This window comes from Arvicanthis niloticus, chromosome 12, assembly GCF_011762505.2.
Source record: "Arvicanthis niloticus isolate mArvNil1 chromosome 12, mArvNil1.pat.X, whole genome shotgun sequence".
NCBI classification, from domain to species: Eukaryota; Metazoa; Chordata; class Mammalia; order Rodentia; family Muridae; genus Arvicanthis; species Arvicanthis niloticus.
The window spans coordinates 72061665-72072063 of record NC_047669.1 but is presented as its reverse complement, the minus strand read 5'-3'; the positions used below and the strand labels follow the sequence as shown (position 1 = coordinate 72072063).

The 10399-nt window shown below is 63.8% G+C and overlaps 1 protein-coding gene across 1 annotated transcript in view; it reads left to right on the top strand.

The window, feature by feature from the left end:
- Positions 1–268: 268 nt before the first annotated feature.
- Mis18a (MIS18 kinetochore protein A) overlaps positions 269–10399 on the top strand; it is a 15800-nt gene continuing 5669 nt past the window's right edge. The window contains exons 1-2 of the mRNA XM_076942493.1: positions 269–609; positions 3288–3354. Of these exons, the coding sequence (XP_076798608.1) occupies positions 303–609; positions 3288–3354 (374 nt within the window). The 5' untranslated portion in view covers positions 269–302. The remainder of the gene's footprint in view (positions 610–3287; positions 3355–10399) is intronic.

Sequence of the window (10399 nt, the reverse complement as noted above, 5' to 3'; positions counted from 1 at the left end):
ACTAGGTGAGTGATTGCTCATTTAATTCGAAGCCCCCAGTTTTCCTCAACGGCGGGGTAAGGAACTGAAATACCCGCAGATTGCACTCCAACACTCCAGTTCACAAGCTTTGGCTCAGGAAGACACGAGGACGCAGGCGCAAAGAGCTCAGCTCGCGCCAGCCAAACGGCGAGCATGCGCCTTAGGTGCAGTCTGGCTCTCCTTCAGGTCCCACCCCTCGTTCGGTGCCCCGCCTCTTGCTCCTTGCGCACGCGCAGCCGTGCCCAGTCCCGTGAGGCTCCGCGGCGCGGCAGATTCGTGTTATGGCTGATTCCTGTTCACGGACTTGCTCCTTTTCCGCTTGTGCGTGTAGACACCGGGACAAGGGGAGCGAGTTCTCGCTGCTGGAGAAGCGGCTGTCGGAAGACTCGAGCCGCGGTGTGCGGCTGCAGAAGTGGGCGAGCATGTGGAGCGGAGACGCGTCGGAGCTGGAGCCGAAACGGCGTGAGGAGAAGGAGGCCGCGGTGGAGAACCCGCTTGTGTTCCTGTGCGCAGGCTGTCGCCGGCCGCTGGGCGACTCGCTTACCTGGGTGGCCAGCCAGGAGGACACCAACTGCATCCTGTTGAGCAGTCAGTTTGGGCCGGGGCCCCTGGTGCCGCTTTCCCGCGTGGGGGCTTCCTCGGTGCTCCCGGGGACAGGGGTGGGGGCGTGAGCTGTCCCAGCAAACCGTAGGAGAGGCGTTCCTGCGGGGGGCTCACGAGTGACAGGTCTTTTTCTGGGGTCTCCCATCCCCAGAAGGGCAGCTTTTGAGCATCATCCTGAACATTACCCAGAAAAGAAATATCCAAGCGTTTTAACAAGGTGCTTCCCTCAGCGGAGTGTTTTCACGTTTGATGGACTCCGTCAGCTGATTTGGGCGAATTGCCGCTGCCCGACTTTGCTTAGTGCCCTGGGCAGTCTGTACAACCGCTTGTGCCTCAGTTTCATCTCCAAAATGAGGGATAATACATGGGATAACGGGGACGATTACGTATACGATATATGGCCACAGAATTAGGCGATTTCTTCACTGGGTGAGCCCCTTGATAGGGTTTAATTTGACCCAGGCATTGCCACCATTAATTAGGACAGCCTAAATTGGGTTGACAATTCTTTTAAAGTAACTTTTTAAACGGCTTTAAAAGAAATAACATGTTAAGTCTTTCATGTTATTTTTTTATCCCCTGTTTTTGTAGCGTTTCTATCTTGCTTTCTGTATGTATTAATACTGTTGCTAGGTTTTAATTTTTTTGTTGTTTTTTTTGTTTTGTTTTTTGTTTTTCGAGACAGGTTTTTCCTGTGTAGCCCTGGCTGTCCTGGAACTCACTCTGTAGACCAGGCTGGCCTCAAACTCAGAAATCCGTCTGCCTCTGCCTCCCAAGTGCTGGGATTAAAGGTGTGCACCACCACTGCCTGGCTAGGTTTTTAATTTTAATCTGTATGGATTAGATACTTCTATTTGTCCCCATATTAGTACTTTTTGGCAAATGTTTCCCATTCACTGGAATTATCTAACCCTTTGCACCTATTAAACAGAGTAGAAGGGTGTGAAGTTTTTTTAAAAAATGACCTTTCAGATTGATTTCTTTTCCCTCTTGCCCCAGTTGGAGTGTTGACATTGACAGTTTTTAATTTTTTTCTGTTTTGTAATGAGAACCTTACTGTGTTTCCAGGATGGCTTTGAACTAATGATCCTACCTCAGTTTTCTAAGTAGTGGGGTTATAGATGTGTACCCCTGTATCTGGCTCAACACTTAACATTTATTTATAGCCACAATGGTTATTTAGTTTTATTTACTTATTTTAAGGTTTATTTATTATATACACAGTGTTCTGCCTGCTTATATGCCTGCACACCAGAAGAGGGCACCAGATTTTGTTATACATGGTTGTGAGCCATCCTGTGGTTGCTGGGAATTGAACTCAGGACCTCTGGAAGAGCAGCCAGTGCTCTTAATTAATCTCTGAGGCATCTCTCCAGCCCCAATCTAGCTTTCTTATAATGTTTATAAATTCATTTCTCAACCCCAGTAGTTTTGTTAACATTAAAAAATTAGGGGTTAGAGAGATGATTCAGTGGTCAAGAGCCCTTGCAAAGGACCAGGGTTCAGTTCCTAGCCCTGACGTGGTGTTTACAATGGTTGGTAACTCCAGTATAGGGGATCTGCTGCCACAGACACCACCCATGCACTTGGTGCACACAGGCATACAGGCAAAACACTAGTAAATGAATAAAAATTTAAAATTTATAACTTTCCATTCTTGAGTTGTTTAATTATCACAAGTGTCTCCAAGGAAATGTCAAGTTTGGGTTCTGGAAAATGACTTTTTGTTATATTTACATATAACATATTTACATATGAGTGCACCCCCCCTCCGCCCCCCACCCCCAGGTAGTACAAAGAGTTCCAGGCTAGTGTGTAATAAAGACAAGCTTTAGAAAGGGACCAGGGAAGGGAGGGACTTTAGACTGTGGTGAAACAAACACTGGGGGTCTGTTGCTGAGGAGTCACAGGACTCAGCTCTTCTGGAACAAGCAGGGAGGAAGACTAACGCCACTGTAGCTGTGCCACTGTAGCGTCTCTGCAGGCAAGAGGCAGTGCTGATGGCTCAGGGCTTGCGTCAGTGATACCCAGAGCCATAAGAACCAAAGTAGCCTCATGGGATACGTCCCAGCTTTGTGAGCACGGGGCCTGCTTAGCTAAGGCACCATGGAAGAGGGTGGAATCAAGAGGTTGCTGTCTGTGGCTGTTGTTCTACTAACTGACAGCGCTTCTTCACTTCCTTCTGGAATGTTTTGTACTGTTGTCCCGGGTCCAGCTGTAATGTGTCCAGACACAAGATGTCTGGCTGGGGATCTGTCAGTCTTAGACAAAGGAGCTCTGCTCGGATCTGGAGGTGCAGGAATAACCATCCCTGGTCTTGTTCTTGGTCCCACTCTCATTCTACCGGGTAGCTTTTCATTGTAGCTCACAGCTTGTGGTGCTCAGAAGCCGAGCTCCACCATTGCTCTTCCCTGGGTCACTTTGATCATTTATTAATCCCACTGGTTTTCAAAGAAGGATGTGAAGTAACTCTTGTTCTACCTCTTCTCCCTTAGTGCTGAACCACATGCACACCCCCCACCTCCACCCCTCCAATCTTTGGGCTCTTTTTTCCCCAAAGTCCTCTGAGTTCTAAAATACAAGTTAGAGTTGAGTTTAAACTTCCTGTCGGCAGGTGTGCTACAACACACAACAGTAACAGAGCCTTGTGTCTCTCTTTCCAGGTGTCTCCTCTAACGTCTCTGTGGATAAGGAGCAGAGACTGTCCAAGTGCAGAGATGAAGACGGTTGGTAAGTAGGTATTTATGTGAATATGTCAGAGAATTTTAACTTTAAGAAAGGTCTTCTACATTCTGTGAGACTGCTTGGGATACAACTTTTCATGGTAATTGAATGCATTTAAAAGAAGTAAAAATCTATTATTGAATGGCGATAGCCCCTTAGATAGGAAAGTGGAGGCTTCTAAGATGCTGAAGATGTATCTAACACTGATTTTAGGACTTTGGCTTTGATGCTGAAGAAAATGGAAAGTAAATGTAAAAAATATCTGTCTCAAAATCTCCCGAGTTGAAAGTGTCCTGCCTTTTCCTTGTGCTGGCACAGACAGAAAACACTAATACAGAACCCACACCCGACTGGGGTACTCAGACAGGCCATCTGTGGCCATAAGTAACTAATCCCGAGGACACAACAGTCCTAGGTTCTGTGTGCCCACTGCTGGGGCTGAGGGGATGGATAACTTGTCATGGCTGACTACCAGTGTTAGCAAGTGTCACCCTCAGCACACTGAGTTGAAAGCTCTGCCTTGGGGTTGGGGGTTTAGCTCAGTGGTAGAGCGCTTGCCTAAGGCCTTGGGTTTGATCCTCGGCTCTTAAAAAAAAAAAAAAAAGCTCTGCCTTTTATATTTGCTTCCCCAGATAGGAACTGTGTCTTGCTGAGGTGTAGAAACTAATTCAGATATATTCAGAGAAGCAAGAGGTGGTAGTTACTTGAAGGTTTTTTTTGGGGGGGTGGGGGGTGGGGGGTTTCGAGACAGAGTTTCTCTGTGTAGCCCTGGCTGTCCTGGAACTCACTCTGTAGACCAGGCTGGCCTTGAACTCAGAAATCCGCCTGCCTCTGCCTCCCAAGTGCTGGGATTAAAGGCATGTGCCACAACTGCCCGGCGAAGGTTTTAATAATGGTTTTAGTAATGTTTGAATATCCCATTCAGATAAAGTGTTAAAAAGACTGGAAGGGAAGTCGCATTGGTATTGATAAAGATGACACGTGGGTGTGACAGATTATGTTGCTGACAGGTAGATGGTTACAGCTTGGAAATCTCAACTTACAAGTGTTTGCAAGTATGTGTGTATGTTCACCATGTGTGTGCCGGGTGCCCACAGAGGTCAGAGAGGGCATAGAGCCTCTGGAATTGGGAGTTACAGACAGTTGTGAGCTGCAGTGTGGATACTGGGAATTGAACCAGGTTCTGTGCAGGAGCAGCCAGTGCTCTTAACCACTGAGCCATCCCTTAAGCCCCAGAAATCTCAGCTTTAGATGATGTTCATTTTGTGGCCACAGGCAATAAGCCCGGGGAGTTAGCTTCCCCCTTGGCTAGAGCGCTGGTTAGAGTAACTCTTACAGGGATTGTGGCATTTGCCTTCCTGTCTCTGAGGTGTTCTTTCCTCTCTGCTTCCCAGCTTGAGTCTTTTAATGCCACCTTTTCCGTGTGTTCAGGTCTGTGTACCAATGTTCCCATTAAATCAGCTTCAGATTGGTAGAGAGAATTGAGAAGGGACCTGCCTTTCTCGTCAGTGATCTGGAAGTTACTTGATCTCTTTATTTGCATCACCTGTGCCCATTGTATTGCCTCACATTGTCTTGGGTTTCACTAGGGCCCTGTGAAATACTGTATTGCTTTGGGATGCTTATGCATTTTTCAACATCTGGCTGAGTCATTACAGTGGTTGGCCAGGGCCTGGGATGGGCTTCAGAAGCGGGCTATAGAGCTAGCAGTACTGTCTGTGTTTACTGAGGATCTTATGATTGAGCCAGTTCTTGTTTAAAGTCGCTTTATAGTGCCTGGTATTGCTTCTCAGTCTTGTTCAATGATGGGCTGAATTAGGCCCAATGATAGTGGCTACCTTCTCCCTTCTGTTCCCCAAAGGTATTCTAGGGTCTGGATTAGTGTGGACTGTGATGAAGAACATGTATGGGCTAGTTTTACGTTAGTTTAACTCTAGCCAAAGAGGAGGAGGGAACCTCTCTGTAAGACCAAGCTGTAGGCAAGCCGTAGGGCATTTTCTTAGTGATTGATGGGGCCAGCCCCTTGTGGGTGGGGCCACTCCTGGGCTAGTCCTGGATTCTGTAAGAAAGCAGGTGGAGGAGCAAGGGAGCAAGCCAGTAAGCAGCACCCTCCATGGCCTCTGCAACAGCTCCTGCCTCCAGGTTCCTGCCGTGTGTGTGTGTGTGTGTGTGTGTGTGTGTGTGTGTGAGAGAGAGAGAGAGAGAGAGAGAGAGTGTGTGAGAGTTTGTGTCCTGACTTCCTTCAGTGATGGACTACATCGTGGAAGTGTGAGCCCAACAACCCTATGAGCTGCTCTATAGATTCTGGGAGCACAGCTCAGATGCTCTGCAGGAACGGTACTGCTCCTAGGCCCTGGCCCATTTCCTCATTTCCCCCCTCCCCCATATATATATAAAATCTCTTATGAGAAATCCTTTTAAAACGCCACAGAAACAGTACAGAATAAGCAGCAGATAGCCTGACTAGTTATGTCACTAGTGAGGTTTTACCTGGTGGTGAGGTTGGGATCTCTGCTCCATATGTTGCTGTGATAATTAAAAAGCATCTCCAGTCTGTCCTGCTTTGTCTGACTCTTAAGTGGCTCCCTTTGGTGTGATGGCAAAAACAGATACTTAGTGATAACAGGTCCCATATTAAGGAAGAATTAAAATACTTTGAAATAATCCATTGCAGTGTACATTTCAGTACTGTAATTAAGAATAGATGTAAAAATTCAGTAATAATGTGGTAAATGTTGGGACTGTAATTTTCATACAGAATGGTAATTTAGATGCACTAATTTGCAAAGGCTTTTGGGAGACATTGGACTGTAAGGACATTTTAAAGATATGGGTGGGCACAGAGGGAGAGCCTAATCTGTGGAGCAGGAGCAGAGAAGACTGGAGAAACAATTACGCAGAGAAATAATGGAAACTTAAGTAAAATGCTGTGAATCGCCTGTCTTGACACATCTCTAGCTGATAGTAAAGTGTTTGTGTCAAAGTACAGTGTAAGGGAACAAGGCAGGTCTAGCAAATATATAGCAGATGCATGTCAGCGACTGAGTTAACTGCTGGTTAACTCACACCTGGTGGTGACACAACACACACCTATAATCCCAGCACCTAGAGGGTTGGGGCAGAGGGATGAGGAATTCAAGCTTACTCATTGTGAACAATCACTTGTCACAGGTGACCTCATTGTGAACAATCACCGGGAACTTGTCACAGGTGGCCTTCTTGCCGTGTGGCATCACCCACCTTCTCGAACACTTTTCTTAAAGTCTGCAACCTGTCTGCCCGCTACTGGAGCAGAACTGCAAACTGGCAGGAGGGTTGGGCATGCTTTTGTTTGCTTTTCTCTGATTTTTCAAGACTGAGTTTCCCTGTGTAGCCCTGCCTGTCCTGGAGCTCACCGGATAAACCCGCCTGGCCTTGCACTCAGAAATCCACCTGCCTCTCAAATGCTGGGATTAAAGGTGTGCGCCACCACGCCTGGTCTGTGAGTCAGACTGGTGCTGTTGCTACTGTACAAGGTTAATGCTTACACCAGACACCAGGTGGCTTGAAAGCCTGAAATGTTTATTCTCATGTCATTACAGAGAAAAATCGCCTATTTTCCTACCTAGAATATTAATGATGGGTTGGACATTGTAAAAGATATGCTGAATTTTTTTTTATTTGGACCCCCCCCCCCCCCCCCCCCCCCCCCCCCCCCCCCCCCCCCCCCCCCCCCCCCCCCCCCCCCCCCCCCCCCCCCCCCCCCCCCCCCCCCCCCCCCCCCCCCCCCCCCCCCCCCCCCCCCCCCCCCCCCCCCCCCCCCCCCCCCCCCCCCCCCCCCCCCCCCCCCCCCCCCCCCCCCCCCCACCCCCCCCCCCCCCCCCCCCCCACCCCCCCCCCCCCCCCCCCCCCCCCCCCCCCCCCCCCCCCCCCCCCCCCCCCCCCCCCCCCCCCCCCCCCCCCCCCCCCCCCCCCCACCCCCCCCCCCCCCCCCCCCCCCCCCCCCCCCCCCCCCCCCCCCCCCCCCCCCCCCCCCCCCCCCCCCCCACCCCCCCCCCCCCCCCCCCCCCCCCCCCCCCCCCCCCCCCCCCCCCCCCCCCCCCCCCCCCCCCCCCCCCCCCCCCCCCCCCCCCACCCCCCCCCCCCCCCCCCCCCCCCCCCCCCCCCCCCCCCCCCCCCCCCCCCCCCCCCCCCCCCCCCCCCCCCCCCCCCCCCCCCCCCCCCCCCCCCCCCCCCCCCCCCCCCCCCCCCCCCCCACCCCCCCCCCCCCCCCCCCCCCCCCCCCCCCCCCCCCCCCCCCCCCCCCCCCCCCCCCCCCCCCCCCCCCCCCCCCCCCCCCCCCCCCCCCCACCCCCCCCCCCCCCCCCCCCCCCCCCCCCCCCCCCCCCCCCCCCCCCCCCCCCCCCCCCCCCCCCCCCCCCCCCCCCCCCCCCCCCCCCCCCCCCCCCCCCCCCCCCCCCCCCCCCCCCCCCCACCCCCCCCCCCCCCCCCCCCCCCCCCCCCCCCCCCCCCCCCCCCCCCCCCCCCCCCCCCCCCCCCCCCCCCCCACCCCCCCCCCCCCCCCCCCCCCCCCCCCCCCCCCCCCCCCCCCCCCCCCCCCCCCCCCCCCCCCCCCCCCCCCCCCCCCCCCCCCCCCCCCCCCCCCCCCCCCCCCCCCCCCCCCCCCCCCCCCCCCCCCCCCCCCCCCCCCCACCCCCCCCCCCCCCCCCCCCCCCCCCCCCCCCCCCCCCCCCCCCCCCACCCCCCCCCCCCCCCCCCCCCCCCCCCCCCCCCCCCCCCCCCCCCCCCCCCCCCCCCCCCCCCCCCCCCCCCCCCCCCCCCCCCCCCCCCCCCCCCCACCCCCCCCCCCCCCCCCCCCCCCCCCCCCCCCCCCCCCCCCCCCCCCCCCCCCCCCCCCCCCCCCCCCCCCCCCCCCCCCCCCCCCCCCCCCCCCCCCCCCCCCCCCCCCCCCACCCCCCCCCCCCCCCCCCCACCCCCCCCCCCCCCCCCCCCCCCCCCCCCCCCCCCCCCCCCCCCCCCCCCCCCCCCCCCCCCCCCCCCCCCCCCCCCCCCCCCCCCCCCCCCCACCCCCCCCCCCCCCCCCCCCCCCCCCCCCCCCCCCCCCCCCCCCCCCCCCACCCCCCCCCCCCCCCCCCCCCCCCCCCCCCCCCCCCCCCCCCCCCCCCCCCCCCCCCCCCCCCCCCCCCCCCCCCCCCCCCCCCCCCCCACCCCCCCCCCCCCCCCCCCCCCCCCCCCCCCCCCCCCCCCCCCCCCCCCCCCCCCCCCCCCCCCCCCCCCCCCCACCGCCCCCCCCCCCCCCCCCCCCCCCCCCCCCCCCCCCCCCCCCCCCCCACCCCCCCCCCCCCCCCCCCCCCCCCCCCCCCCCCCCCCCCCCCCCCCCCCCCCCCCCCCCCCCCCCCCCCCCCCCCCCCCCCCCCCCCCCCCCCCCCCCCCCCCCCCCCCCCCCCCCCCCCCCCCCCCCCCCCCCCCCCCCCCCCCCCCCCCCCCCCCCCCCCCCCCCCCCCCCCCCCCCCCCCCCCCCCCCCCCCCCCCCCCCCCACCCCCCCCCCCCCCCCCCCCCCCCCCCCCCCCCCCCCCCCCCCCCCCCCCCCCCCCCCCCCCCCCCCCCCCCCCCCCCCCCACCCCCCCCCCCCCCCCCCCCCCCCCCCCCCCCCCCCCCCCCCCCCCCCCCCCCCCCCCCACCCCCCCCCCCCCCCCCCCCCCCCCCCCCCCCCCCCCCCCCCCCCCCCCCCCCCCCCCCCCCCCCCCCCCCCCCCCCCCCACCCCCCCCCCCCCCCCCCCCCCCCCCCCCCCCCCCACCCCCCCCCCCCCCCCCCCCCCCCACCCCCCCCCCCCCCCCCCCCCCCCCACCCCCCCCCCCCCCCCCCCCCCCCCCCCCCCCCCCCCCCCCCACCCCCCCCCCCCCCCCCCCCCCCCCCCCCCCCCCCCCCCCCCCCCCCCCCCCCCCCCCCCCCCCCCCCCCCCCCCCCCCACCCCCCCCCCCCCCCCCCCCCCCCCCCCCCCCCCCCCCCCCCCCCCCCCCCCCCCCCCCCCCCCCCCCCCCCCCCCCCCCCCCCCCCCCCCCCCCCCCCCCCCCCCCCCCCCCCCCCCCCCCCCCCCCCCCCCCCCCCCCCCCCCCCCCCCCCCCCCCCCCCCACCCCCCCCCCCCCCCCCCCCCCCCCCCCCCCCCCCCCCCCCCCCCCCCCCCCCCCCCCCCCCCCCCCCCCCCCCACCCCCCCCCCCCCCCCCCCCCCCCCCCCCCCCCCCCCCCCCCCCCCCCCCCCCCCCCCCCCCCACCCCCCCCCCCCCCCCCCCCCCCCCCCCCCCCCCCCCCCCCCCCCCCCCCCCCCCCCCCCCCCCCCCCCCCCCCCCCCCCCCCCCCCCCCCCCCCCCCCCCCCCACCCCCCCCCCCCCCCCCCCCCCCCCCCCCCCCCCCCCCCCCCCCCCCCCCCCCCCCCCCCCCCCCCCCCCCCCCCCCCCCCCCCCCCCCCCCCCCCCCCCCCACCCCCCCCCCCCCCCCCCCCCCCCCCCCCCCCCCCCCCCCCCCCCCCCCCCCCCCCCCCCCCCCCCCCCCCCCCCCCCCCCCCCCCCCCCCCCCCCCCCCCCCCCACCCCGCCCCCCCCCCCCCCCCCCCCCCCCCCCCCCCCCCCCCCCCCCCCCCCCCCCACCCCCCCCCCCCCCCCCCCCCCCCCCCCCCCCCCCCCCCCCCCCCCCCCCCCCCCCCCCCCCCCCCCCCCCCCCCCCCCCCCCCCCCCCCCCCCCCCCCACCCCCCCCCCCCCCCCCCCCCCCCCCCCCCCCCCCCCCCCCCCCCCCCCCCACCCCCCCCCCCCCCCCCCCCCCCCCCCCCCCCCCCCCCCCCCCCCCCCCCCCCCCCCCCCCCCCCCCCCCCCCCCCCCCCCCCCCCCCCCCCCCCCCCCCCCCCCCCCCCCCCCCCCCCCCCCCCCCCCCCCCCCCCCCCCCCCCCCCCCCCCCCCCCCCCCCCCCCCCCCCCCCCCCCCCCCCCCCCCCCCCCACCCCCCCCCCCCCCCCCCCCCCCCCCCCCCCCCCCCCCCCCCCCCCCCCCCCCCCCCCCCCCCCCCCCCCCCCCCCACC